A 14092-nucleotide genomic window follows, 5' to 3' on the forward strand; every position below is an offset into this window, starting at 1 on the left:
GCACGGTGATGCAGTGGTTAGCGCTTTCGCCTCACACCTCTGGGATTTGGGTTTAAATGCGGCCCTGAACAGGAGAAGCCCCTGCGGCCCTGAACAGGAGAAGCAGTTTCAGAAGATGGATGGTTGGATGGTCCCAGAGTTGTGAGACAACAGTGCTAACCACTGCACCACTGTGCCATCCCCATGTATGGGATATATAGGAGAAAACCTGTTACAGTTATCCAGTGTGTAACATGTCAAATCATATGACCCAGCCTGTTCCTAAAGGGGACTCGAGAGATTCTGAGTTTAAGAGCCAATAAGGCACAGTTTAAGTCTCTGTAGTGTAAAAATAATGTAACAACAAACAGTTCTATCAACCTGTATGAAGCATATGCAAAATCAATGAACAATGCAAAAATAAGTGTAACTGTCCTGCACTATGTAGCGTATAGTATAGTCATATATACTTAGTCAGTTAATTTTTAATTAGTTACAATTTTGATACAAATTACTATACATTTTAGAAGAAAAATGTTCTATCTATAATTTCTCATGTGTCAGTAATGGCTGGCTGCTTTTGCCAGGTTCCATGTATAAAGTAAATAAGGCTGAATTTTACTTAAATATATGTAGTGCTGATATTAGGAAGAACCATCATTCTTTAGAATTCCACATCCTTTTAAGTTTGGTTCTAATTGTGGTTGAGGAATACCTTCTCTTAGCATCCAAGAGATAGCTTCATTTTCGATTTTGTATTTGTCGCTCCCTCGCTCAGACCTTTGTTCTGTAAACTGCTGTTCAATACTCTCAGCTGTAAGCTTTTCGTTGATCTTTGTAAATACCGTTCTGAATACGCCTGGATGGCTCTGGATAGCATCCAGTAGTCCACAGCTACGAAGCCCATCCTGGAACCTATAAAAAATTTTGATACATTGATCAAAAGAGAAAAAAAACATCCACTAATTTTGAATGCCCTATAAACTTTGAACATGGATAATACATGATGAGGAACATGCCTTTCAAAGTGTTTCCTTATCCTGAAGGACAAACCAATTAATGACGTCTTGCACCACTTCATTTTTATTACTGACAGAGATGCTTCGCAGACATCCAGCCAGCATCAGGTGGGTCTCACATCTTTCAACAGCTTTGTTCAGGTTTTTCTTAAACTCTGAAGCCACAACTTGACACTGGATTGAAAACATTTATTTTTACAGTGAATTATTTGTTCATGCAAACATTAATATCAAGCTTTTCAAATGCACATGAGCATAAAGAGAACTGACAAAACGTACTAAAGAATACGTAAACATTGCTATAAACACCATTTTAAAATTGTACAGCAGTCTGAAATGCAATTATTCACGTTCTTCCCCTACCTCTGACAGCAAGCTTTTTAATTCATGATCATGAATGTCCTCAATGTCTGCACTTTCTGCACCTGACACTATGGCTTGATACAAGACTGGAGCAAAGAAACGTGGGGATGGTCCTCCTTGAACTATGCCCATTGCAATCAACTCTCCTGCATAAAAGTAGCTGTTTTCTTTTAAAGCTACCAGAGAAAGATGAGAAATCATGCAATTACATTCTCAACAGTAACCAAAGCCTGACATATATATGAAATGTTTGATGGTTTCCCTCTGCAACACTTACACACATATATGGCACTCCAAAACTCGCTGGTAGTCAGAACCTGTGAACACTGGGCTCTGCCTTATATGTTGAAATGCAAGTCTGAAGAACTCCCTCATTGGGCCACCCATATAAACTGCTTCTACAGAATTTCCCTCATAAGTGAATTTGGCATCAATTCTCTTTCTGGCAGAGAAATTTGGTCTCCTCATTGTGCGGACAGCACCATCCTAAATGTTCTTCCGGTTGATGTTGAAGCGAAGAGCTTCATCCTTATCAATATTCCTTTTGCAGCATCTGCAAGACATCCTGCAGCCTGAAAAGACAGTCACACAACCAAACATAAAAAAACACTACATAACAAAATTGCGACATTTGAACATTAAACTCACTTGACATTTCTATCAATGACTCTTCTATAGCTCGACTGATTTGTTCATCCTCTGACTCACTCACATCAGAGCAAACAAGGTCCAAATAGTCCCTGAAAAAATTTGCTCATTTGAGGTTGTTCTTACATTTTCTATCTTTCTGAGACCTCATTTACATTAATCATACCTGTATGTACAAACAGATGGACTTTCTTTGTCTATAACAGTGGAAGTTAAAATCTGCGGGGTGATATCAGCTTGGATGTTAGCTAGTGATTGTGAAGTACAAGGTGCTTCCTCTGCCTGGCATCTGGTATCTGGCTGTTGGTTTTGCTTTACAAGAAGAAGAATATAAAGACATTTTCATTTAAATGATACATTAAAATCACTCAGCATACATCTAAATACTTTAACAAATGCTCAGCGAGTTTTAAAGTCCATTTAACACACATTGAAATAATGTCTCAGGTGATGCAAGACAAAAAAAGTCTAAATCATGTATTTTACCTTGAGCACTGTTCAACATGCTGAACTAGAGACTGCATGGGAATATAATTTCTACAGGTCTGACATTTTTCCAGCACCAATGCTTGGCCCTTAAGGTAGAAAGCATAACAGTTAAACACAGCATAATACAAACAAGACATATGTAAATCTCTGAACATAACTCTATTTAGTAATTATTTGTAGTAGTTTAAAGAAATTGAAGATATTTCGTAGGAGAAGTGAGATGCTTTCATGAAACATTTACAAGTGTACAAAAAAGGCAAGATTTTTTGTGACTAACCTCATTAAGCTTACACAATCCATCTGTGCTTATGCTAACTTGGACGGAGTGGACGGATATAGTCGACTGCCTGATTCAAACCACTCTCTGTTCTAAGGTATTTCACGCTATATCCATTGGGTGGTATTGGCAGAGGTTCCAAATATATTGATCTAAAACATGCCAAAATTTGAAATCCTCCAGAAGTATTAAGTGGTGGATAAGCTGCATACAGGACATCTCAGAGGTCTTTGTAATTGCCATTTTTATCTGGGAATGTTATTCGCTTCCTACCTAGGCCACAGTTCTGTAAATGACTATGTTCTTCTGGCAAAGGATGGACATCTTTTTCCGCAAAACAGAAGAAGTCATGTGTCCATGACTCTGTTGTTATACTTGCTCTCTATTTCACCCTTTGGTATGGGTCCCTTTGTCCTCTTAAAACGGTCATACAACTGGAACAGCTGGACTAGATTTCTTTCAATCTGGTCCTGTCTAGATGTGTTAAATTCAGAATGTGCAACAAGTGCAGAAAGACTGGCTGAGGTTGACACCCCAGGTGTTTGATTTGACACCAGTGATGTCGCTTCTGCTACAACTATGTCTGAATTTTCAGACTGTCTCATTAATATCCTTGCAGCTTGATGCAGAAGTCTGGCTAACTTTGGAGACTCGCCACTGGGAAAAAATGCACAATACAGTATGTACTCAGTTATCCAGACATAATTAGTCTAATGTCTGTTTCAGCAAAGAGTAGCTGTAACTGGTGATTGTGATCTCACACACTACTAAAACAAAAGTTTAACGAATAATATAGCATTAATAAAATAATGTCATATTAAAGTGAAAAAAGTACTTTTAAATCACATAGCTTTCTAAATTTTAACGTCAAGATATAGCAAGTTCGACCCAATGAAAAACATAACTTCTAAATACTAAGAAGTGCAGGGTGCTGACTACTTGTCATCTACTTAGATTTCCAAAAGGCTTTTGATGTTGTCCCCCACAAGAGGCTCCTACTTAAACTCAAAGTGACAGGTATTTTAGGTACCGTAGCCACCTGGATTGATAACTGGTTAACAGATAGGAAACAGCGAGTAGTTATAAGAGGCACAATGTCACAGTGGGCTTGCGTTCATAGTGGGGTACCGCAGGGTTCGATTTTAGGACCACTATTGTTCCTAATTTACATAAATGATATGGATACCAATATATACAGTAAACTGGTGAAATTTGCAGATGACACCAAGGTGGGTGGTGTAGCAGATACTGAATTAGTGGCTCAGCAGCTACAGCGGGATCTTGATTTAATTAGTGACTGGGCCGATACCTGGCAGATGAAATTTAACGTCGATAAATGTAAGGTACTCCATCTAGGGAGCAGAAATATAAAGTACAGGTATTTCATGGGTGTCACTGAAATAAAGGTAGCTGATCATGAGAAAGACCTTGGTGTGTATGTTGATGCTTCCATGTCCCATTCTCGCCAGTGTGGGGAAGCAATAAAAAAGGCCAATAGGATGTTGGGGTATATCTCCAGGTGTGTGGAGTTTAAGTCAAGGGAGGTAATGCTAAGATTATACAATTCCTTGGTGAGACCTCACCTAGAATATTGTGTGCAGGTTTGGTCACCATATCTTAAAAAGGACATTGTGGCCTTAGAAAAGGTGCAGCGTAGGGCTACAAAAATGATTCCTGGTCTTAGAGGAATGTCATACGAGGAACGGTTACTTGAGCTAAATCTGTTCAGTCTCAAGCAAAGGAGATTGAGGGGGGACATGATCTAGGTATATAAGATTCTAACAGGTTTGGATGCTGTTCAACCAAATAGTTACTTCAGCATTAGTTTAAATACACGAACTCGTGGCCATAGGTGGAAATTAGCGGGAGAACATTTCAAGCTGGATTTAAGGAAGCACTTCTTTACGCAGCGTGTAGTCAGAGTATGGAATAGCCTTCCTGATAATGTAGTGCAAGCTGAATCCTTGGGTTCCTTTAAATCAGAGCTAGATAAGATTTTAACGACTCTGAGCTATTAGTTTAGTTCTCCCCAAGCGAGCTTGATGGGCCGAATGGCCTCCTCTCGTTTGTATAGTTCTTATGTTCTTATGTTCTGATTACTTCTGTTGCTTAGTTCGATGTTATTTTATTTCCAGGTGTGATGTGCCGAGTATGAAGCTATTCGCCGCATTATAAGTATGAAAAGAAGACAGAATATCAAAAATATCGAGGCAGAATTAATTCAACAAAGTATCAAAAATATTATTCAAGAAAATGAAACACTTCTTGCGACTGAAGGCGTCTGTCGTCGAAAAGCGAAGCATTACTGTCGCCTTTAAATCATGTCACATTTGCGACGTTTTACAGGAGGTAGTTAATCTTAACTTCAGGTTTGTCTGTAAAATATCATTATAAACAAGTAATGTGAGTTTTCAGTTTGCTTAAAGCAAGATAAATGAAGTTACACTTCCTTTAAAATGAAAGATTACAATCCGTGGCAGAGGGGCAGTTTGCAGCACAACACCGGCATTAAACATCAGCATAATTAAAGCCAAACTAAATGAGTTTAGCGTCATTCGGTAATTACATAGCACAATTATATAACTTAATACATACATATAATGTAAGGACTTCCATATATTGCTGACCAGGAAAAACTTTAAGTTCTAACACGCTGTCAGCGCGTGCCTCGGTGTCCCCACAGTGCACCCACAGTCCTTTGCATGCACCGGTGCGCCCTTAAAACTGCAGGAGCCTTCTTACAGGCATGATTTTTATGATCGCGCATTGCATTTGTTTGACTTTATTAGGCTAAAACTTTTGTTCTAACTCAGACTTTCAGTTTCATGATGCAGGCCCCAGGTGCTACACAGTTAATGGTCCCTGAGTGCACCACAGCTTTCGCTATAAAACAATCTCTCTACAGCCATATTTGGGGGCTGCCACAGGGGTGGCCAGAGGTTTCCAAGGAGGGATGTGGCCGCCCCTTGGAGGCGCCCTTGACATTAAGAGGTGGGGAGATACAGTATATTGTCACACTGGGCCTCCTGACCCTTTGGGCCAGTAAGGCCAGTGTCTCTCTCCGGTAGGCGATCACCTCTTTATGGTGTCTTTCATACTGCTCCATCAGGGCTGCCGGTTCCTCCCGGATGCCCCTCAGAACAGATATTTTTTCCACCTTCAGACCTGAGGAGCTCTTCACTACATTGGCAGCGAATGTTTCTGCACCAGTGGGCTTGAGTGCGTGGGGGGAAGGAGGGGCGTGTGGTGACAAGGAAGCAGGATGGTTGGGGTTTGGTGATCTACCAGACTGAAAGGTATTCTGGGGACTCAGGGGACAGTGTCGCCCTGATGTAGAGGGGCCTATAGGAGGGATGGCTGATGTAGAGGAGCCAGGTGTGGAGGTGCCACACATTGAGGAACCCTGGTGATCACACTACAGGGGGACAAATGTTGGTGGGCCAAGAGGAAGTGGCTGGGGAGTAGAAAGCACAGATGTCTGGGAGGTGGGTAGACTACAGAGATTTATGCACCCCGGGACTCCCTCAAGTGCTTCTGAGATCTAGGATGGCCAATACTCGGTCCTCCCCAGGAGTGAGAGAATGCAGACTGGTGCTCCCCCCAGCCCACCTCACCTGCTCCCTCCAGAGTGCTGCAACCATCCTTTTGGTGATGCTGACATCGTCCCTGCACTTCCTCCTCATACCCTCTGCCAGGCGGCAGCAGCCATGGCCCGCAGAATGTATCTTTTTTCTTTCATCTCCTGCTATATATTTTCCTGATATATATTTGTCTTTTGCAAAGTGCATCGTGGTATAGGAAACGTACCCCAGAGCAGGACTTCAGACTAAACCATTTTCGGGAAGGGTAGGTGTGCTTGGGGTGAAAAAACTTTACATTAACTGGTGAGATAGATTAATTTTATCTGTACTTTTTTGAATATGAAGAATTATATTATTTTGGGGGATATCTCCCTATTTTAATGCTGGAGGGAGCCCCTCCCCCCAAATTTATGCCTGACCCACAAACCCACACACTGTTCACAGATGAGAACAGCGCAGACCCTGCACGGTCATGTTTGGCAACTCCTTCCAATTTTATAGCCCAAACCAGGAGTAAAAGATGTCGAAAATCAGACCCTTCATAAACTTTTCTATCTTCAATGATACTCCATAATGCTGCTTAAAATGAAGCAATGCACGCACAAGTTAAAGCTCTTTTCGTTTTAATGAATGAGGAAAGAAATAGTATTGGATAAAGAAATGAATTAGTCTTTTTTTTCCATGTGAGCATCCTCCTGCAGCCTTTAAATATGGAAAAGTGGCTGATGGATGGACTTCTGAGTGAAACTCATTACCCCAAATTTTCTTAAATTGGCTTATATATTTACAACATGGTGACTGCAACAATAATACACCTACGACTGTGGTGTTCTACCTAGAGCACCACTAGAGGGAGCTCACACATTCTATTGTACTTGCCACAGTAACAACAGTGATGTATAGGAACAGTTAGAAGCCGGTAATTTATATATAAAAAATGTAATTTCATTAATCTGAATGGGTGGGCCCAGCTGTCAATCCCACCCAGGCCTATCCATAGCTCCGCCTCTGTGTCAGTCCATCTCTTTGCAGTCCAAGTTGTACATCTACCAATCTGGACAGCAAATTTACAACCGTTCTGTTTCGGTGGTTATATTTAAGGAATGTCACATTAGTAAATTCACGCTTTACATGAACATCTGAAATGGGCAGAGACAAAATCTGCAGTACAGGCAGACCAATGTCTTTAAAACTCCTTTTTCCTTCAGCACCCTCATACTGCAAAACCTCAATCCAAAGTTCTCCATGTTGTTCATCTCTGTGAAACTGCAACAGGAGAGCTCTCTCCACTGGTTTTCTAATTCACCAAGGGAACAGGAAAGGCCCTCTTTTGGTAGGCTGCCTACTGCAGGTAATCTTACCCGGGGATGTAGCATCTCCAGCTTACTCAAGTGACTCTGGAAGTCGCATTTGATACTGTGTCCAGAAGCAGTCCATGCTGCGCTTAGGAATGACGTCTGTTTCAGTGTAGAATTGACTGTAAATTCCTAGCAAAAAAAACTGCCAGAAAAGTATTGCAAAATTGCTGTTAATCACTGTAAAACCCCCAGCTCCATGGGTGTCCCTACAGGTGGCTGCCCTTTGCTGCCAGGCTTGCTGTCACCTTCGTCTGTGCCCATGTGTCAAGTAGGGCAAAATGGGGTAGGTGAAAATAGAATTTCCCCAAGGGGAGTAACAAAGTACCTTCATTTCATTTAGAAAAGAATTCCAAAATGTCTTTTACAGGTTTTGTCGTATGTAAATTACAGCAATTGTCTTTTTTAAACAGAAAAATAACAATTAACTGTAATCTAGTTTAAAATGTTATCATGTATTCTATTCAAATTATTGAAGTTACCTGGCAACTGGAATTGGCAAATACTATTGATTCCAATGAAACATTTGAAACCACAAAATCACATGAAGAAAACGTACGCTGACCGTTACTGAAACGACCTGGTATCTGTTTCATACCTCACTTTACAACACACAGGACTTTTTTTTAACAATTTAAAGGCACAAGTTATTTTACGTCATGGCCAAGCCACCTTTGCTAGTTTAATGGCAGAAAAATAGTCAAAGCCAGGCGCCTGGTCCACAAGGGATGTACTCAGTCACTGCTGTGTTTATGGTTTAAACATGCTATAAACTAATTTTTTCTAACATTTTCTTTAAGAGCTAGGTGCACTTGCACCTTGGTGGATTGCTATTATATTTGTGGATTTGCCAGGTAGAAGAAAAGAATGCTTCTCTACAGAGATACAGAAACAAATCTGCTTGTACACAATGTGAAAGCGTTTGAGCAGACCATCTACAACAACAGCAGGATTCCACCAAAGTAGAGGTCTGCATTCCCGTAGAATCCATGGCAATTAAGTGCAGGGCAGGACAAACTTTCATTTTTGAATGCAGGAGCACAAGGGAAGTGACTGATATGCTCGCAGTAAAAAGAATGAAACAAGTGCTTTTTGTTATCAAACAATTATTTATTTGCATGAGTAAATAGAAAATTACACAACAAAGTATAGCACGATATCACAACATTACATTGTCTCAAAGCGCTTTAGAGCACCCCCACCCAAAGCCCCCAGTGAGTAAGCCATAGGCGACAGTGGCAAGGAAAAACTCCCTAGAAGGAAGAAACCTTGGGAGGCACCAGACTCAAAGGGGAAGCCCAAACCTCCAGGGGCCGGCAGGGAGAGTGAAAAACACACACATCAGATAACTGCAACAGGTATTCTTCTACATATCCTATACATATGCATGGTACAGTGGTTAGCACTGTTGCCTCACACCTCTGGGAACATTTATCCATTTTCTAAAACCGCTTCTCCTGTTCAGGGATGTGGGGATCAATTTGCCTTTTGGAACAGGCGGTCAGATGGATCCCAGAGGCTACAGGCACGAGGCAGGGAACAACCCAGGATGGGACACCAACCCATCACAGGGCAGGCTCACACACACAGATCATTCACACACACACACACACACACACACACAAACTCACCATTCATTCACACACCATTCATAAACACCATTCACACACCAGTCACTCACACAGCATTCACTCACACACACACCATTCATAAACACCATTCACACAGCATTCACTCACACACACCATTCATAAACACCAGACACACACCAGTCACTCACACACCATTCACTCCCCATTCACACACACATAGACCATTCACATACACCATATACTCACACACACCATTCACTCACACACGCCATTACCACTCACACTCACTCACACATGCCATTACCTCACACACACCATTCACACACCTGTCACTCACACACACCATTCAATCACCATTCTCATACACACACACACACACACCACTTACACACACCATTCACACCCATCATTACCAAACACACTCACATACCATTGACATATACCACATTCCCATTTGATGTGGACACCTTCACACTGCCTGCTTCTAGATTATTTATGTTCAGGTGTTCCACTAATAATTTGTCCACTTTAGTTCCAGCAATTTCCCAATTAAGAGCATTCAGCTGGAATTCACTGTCTACAACCTCTATCTCCACATCCATAATTTCCAATTCAAATTCTGAATTAAAACCCCTCTCTGCAGTCTCCTCCAATTTGACCTCTCCAATTTGTATTTCGACAATTTCAAATTTATCATTTACACCATCTAGCTCAAACTGGCAGAGGTCGACCACTACGGCTCCTATTTTCAGCCTGTCTTGGTGGTCATCTGCAGGCTTTATGGAGACTGTCCTTTCATTTAACAGAAAAACCTCTAACCCATGCATGTCTAACCCCTTATCCCTCCCAGGCTGGTTGATGGGTGGAGTTGCTGGGGAGCACTCTCCTTCTTCACCCCAGCAGATGATCTCATCCCACTTGTCCCAGGCTGCCCAATACACATCATCCGTCCAGCTAACTGCCTTGGCAATTGGCTTTCGGGTGTGTGACACGATGGAACGGTCAGCCTGGTCAGAGGGTGATTCTGCTGGGGAGCACAGCTCTTCCTCATCTTCCCAGTCAATCACTTCCATCCACTTGTCCCAAGTTGCCCAGTATCGATCGTTGCTCCAGCTGACAGCTTTTGCAATTCGTTTGTTTCTGAATGAGGAAAAACACACAAGCAATACAATAGAGCTGTCAGTCACTCCTGGCACATGGAATTCAGTTCTGCACTGACACCTTCGCAATGAACAACTGCATTATAGCATAGGAAACTAGTTAACTTTCACATACAATTTACATATAATCAAGAAAGAAGCCTGGAACAATTTTAAATTTTACTAAATGGCAATGTACTGATTTTAGTCACCAAACAAACTTTTCAGGTCTTGCTTCACTACTTTTATCTGTGTTTGTTGCAATACATCTGCCCTCTCCTGGTCTGCTGGAATATCATTGCTGTAGGCAGCACCGAGCGCAACCACCCGCATCCTCTTCCGAATGCAACATGAAAGCGCAGGAAAGCGCACGTGCAAAAGTGAAATATCATCTAGACTTTGCGGCACAGGAAACTAGCCGACTTGCACATAAAATTTAAATATAACCAACACAGTAGCCCGCAACAATATTCACTTTATTTAAAAGCAATGAACTAATTTACTCACAAGCAAGCGCAATTATTTACTTAAGCGCAGTAAAGCGCACGCGGAAAAGCGAAATATCAACTACACTTTGCGCATAAAATTTAAATATAATTAACATTGTACCCCGGAACAAAATCACTTTATTTAAAAGCAATATACTGACTTTACTCACCAAACATATTTTAATATACATGCAAATTTGACAGATACTAAATAAGAAAAATTATCCGATAAAATGGGAGCAGAAAAGCAACGTACCTCGTCATCTTGGTGCAGAAAACAAGTGAAGCTGCGTCTTTCAAACCGGCAGCGTCCCACGTGCCGAAGAGTCAAATGTAATCAAGCAACACGGCCCACACAATTAAATAATAACATCATAATAATTATAGCTCTTGTATAATTATTCTATATATTATTCTATAATTAGAGGAACAGACTTTTACAAGTTAACTTGTTCACCGAGAATAGTATACAACACCGTAAGCATATAACCCTTAAAGGATGATTAATTAAAATTCGCACATTCATCCTGCATAACATAAAACAATGACTTAAAGAGACTTAATATGAAATGAACGCTACTGTCCGAGGGCATTTATCTCCACAAATCGCTATGTAACATAATGTCTTAAATACTCTGATTTTCAGAATGACAGAATCTTAACATTTAAAACTTTGTTTTGCGATACCGATACGTAGTGATATTGGTATGTGGAACAACGTTATGTTACACACGCCTCCCACAATTCAAGAAGCTGTAGTTAGATTAAGAGCGTATTCACAATTTACCCGTTTGCCTTTTACCTTGACTGAGCACGATCCCCCACCCCAGCTGGTCTGCATTCCCCACATTGCAATTAACGATCCTGGCCTCAGCGCTTTTGTTACCGTGGGACTTTGTTATGTTGAAGAAAACATTAGAAGGGAACTTCTGTCGCACAACTGAATGAAATTTATGATTAATGCATGGCAGCATTCTCCAAGTACAGTGGGACGGACTCCCCAACGGACCGAGAGTGCTTGTGATGTAAAATACACTAAGATAATTCAGTTCCTTTAAAGAGCGGTTCTTTTAATACTCTGTATTATAATTTTCGTGTGCTGTCCCCTTAAAAAGCATATCACCAGTATTCCTTATTCAAATTGTCCCATTAAAAACTACAATCCCCAAACGTCAAATTGCATGCTTCTGCATGTCACCTACACTTCAGACTTCATCCTCAAAATCAAAGCAGTATTAACACAAGCGACATGTGCCATCACTTAAAGCCAATGTAACTTTTTTAAAATAAAGTCTGTTTCAACTGGATTTTTACCTAAGTAAAACAACCATTTTATGTTCTATTTATCTTAAAACTACTGAAACAAATAATTGGCTACAATGCAGTTCCGCTGTTTTGTTTGGCACCGTAAATTATGTCCTGCATTCTGTGGAAAAAAATGAAGGCTGAGGAATGTTACGTAACACAGTTAAAATGCAAAAGTTCTCTCTGGTGTAATTCACTGCATAAAACCATGGTCTTAAGTGTGGTGTCTTCTTCATAACACTCCCTGACTTTTGTATCCGTGACCATGAGATAGGGTGGGCTGCTTTTCTTCCTTCATTTTACTAGTGTTCCTCCCTTTCCTCCCAGCCTTGGCTGGTGGTTCAGGCAGCATCACCTTCTTTTAATGGACCCAGGTGTCATTTATTTTGAAGTGCAGAAAATGTTCTAGCAGAGGTCTTAGACAATTTCTGAATTACACAGAACTCTGACTTCTTCTGAAGCTGTGAGAAATTGTTCATCTGTAATTGTTGCTTTGATATTTGTTGATGTGCGTGTGCCCTCCTTGAGCAGTAAAGGGGAGATCACATGCAGAGCTGATTTTCTGTAGTTTCTTAGTCTAAATAAAAATAAAATATTCTCTTCATATAGTCTGGAAGAGCCAATTAGTTATTTCTAGAAAAATAAATAGAGCCAATGAAGGAACCAGATGTCACAGTAACACAGGTCACTGTCTGTGGTGCTGGGTGTTGGGCTGGCGCTGAAGAAATAGGATAACTGGCCAAAGTGTCCGTGTGCCTCCACTGATTACAGGACATTAGTTAACAGTAATTAGCAATCACTTATAGTTCTCATTTATAATGATGTAAAATTATAAATATATATATATATCCATCCATCCATCCATCCATTTTCCAAACTGCTTATCCTACTGGGTCGCGGGGGTTCCTGAGCCTATCCCAGTTCCCAATGGGCACGAGGCAGGGAACAACCTAGGATGGGGGGCCAGCCCATCGCAGGTCACACTCACATACCATTCACTCTCACATGCACACCTATGGGCAATTTAGTAACTCCAATTAGCCTCAGCATGTTTTTGATTGTGGGGGTACACCGGAGTACCCGGAGGAAACCCCACGAGGACACGGGGAGAACATGCAAACTCCACACACATGTAATCCAGGCAGAGACTCGAACCTGGGTCCCAGAGGTGTGAGGCAACAGTGTTAACCACTGCACCACCATATATATATATATGTAAATATATATATATATATATATATATATATATGTAAATATATATATATATATATATATATTATGGACAAAATATAATCGTGATTTAATGTATCCCTTCTGCTCTTAAAAAAGCGCAATATGTCTGAATGACGAATATGTCTATTACGTTTTAATAATCTTGTTAATATTTGTTTACCTTTTTTTCTGTAATCACTCTATGTTAAAGCAATTTTTAAATCTAGCTGTGAAATTGATGATGCTGTTGTTATTCTGACTGTCTGAACATAAGTGAGGGGATGGATGCACTATTCTATGGAGGCCTCTGAAGAGAATAAATTATCCCAATATTATATTGGGAGAGATGATTAAATCAGAGCTAGATAAGATTTTAACAACTCTGAGCTATTAGTTAAGTTCTTCCCAAATGAGTTTGATGGGCCGAAAGGCCTCCTCTAATTTGTAAATTTCTTATGTTCTAAGACATACAGTACTGTGTGAAAGTCTTAGGCAGTCCAAAGAAATGTTTAAAGCTGTTTATCTGGGTAGCAAGTGTACTTTGACTTAGAATAAATGACACAATTTAACATTAGAACATGTGCAAATTAAGAGTAACACAATAAAAACTAGTAATAACTTCTTCTGTTTTCTAAAGCGTTACTG

General features: G+C 40.6%; 3 protein-coding genes across 10 annotated transcripts in view; all 3 read right to left on the bottom strand.

Moving 5' to 3' along the window:
* The window catches only part of LOC125745807 (uncharacterized), a 260830-nt gene that overhangs the window by 185553 nt on the left and 61185 nt on the right, over positions 1 to 14092 (bottom strand). For 2 of the 6 annotated variants that reach the window (XR_007398759.1, XR_007398757.1), the window contains exon 3: positions 8801 to 9607. The exons of 2 other annotated variants lie outside the window; for them this stretch is intronic. The gene's annotated coding sequence lies outside the window, so the exon portion shown is untranslated. Of the gene's footprint in view, positions 1 to 8800; positions 9687 to 14092 lie in introns of those variants that run through there. 2 more of the 6 variants (XR_007398755.1, XM_049019032.1) reach the window with 2 other exon arrangements.
* Positions 1 to 14092, bottom strand: part of LOC125745795 (uncharacterized) — a 201294-nt gene that overhangs the window by 48848 nt on the left and 138354 nt on the right. The window lies entirely within an intron of this gene.
* Positions 8801 to 12050, bottom strand: LOC125745811 (uncharacterized). The gene is made up of 2 exons (XM_049019035.1): positions 11187 to 12050; positions 8801 to 10443 (listed from the first exon to the last, which is right to left on the bottom strand). The coding sequence occupies exons 1-2, from the start codon at positions 11192 to 11194 to the stop codon at positions 9726 to 9728; spliced, it is 726 nt and encodes a 241-aa protein (XP_048874992.1). The 5' UTR covers positions 11195 to 12050; the 3' UTR covers positions 8801 to 9725.

The sequence above is a fragment of the Brienomyrus brachyistius genome, chromosome 7, assembly GCF_023856365.1.
Source record: "Brienomyrus brachyistius isolate T26 chromosome 7, BBRACH_0.4, whole genome shotgun sequence".
NCBI classification, from domain to species: domain Eukaryota; kingdom Metazoa; phylum Chordata; class Actinopteri; order Osteoglossiformes; family Mormyridae; genus Brienomyrus; species Brienomyrus brachyistius.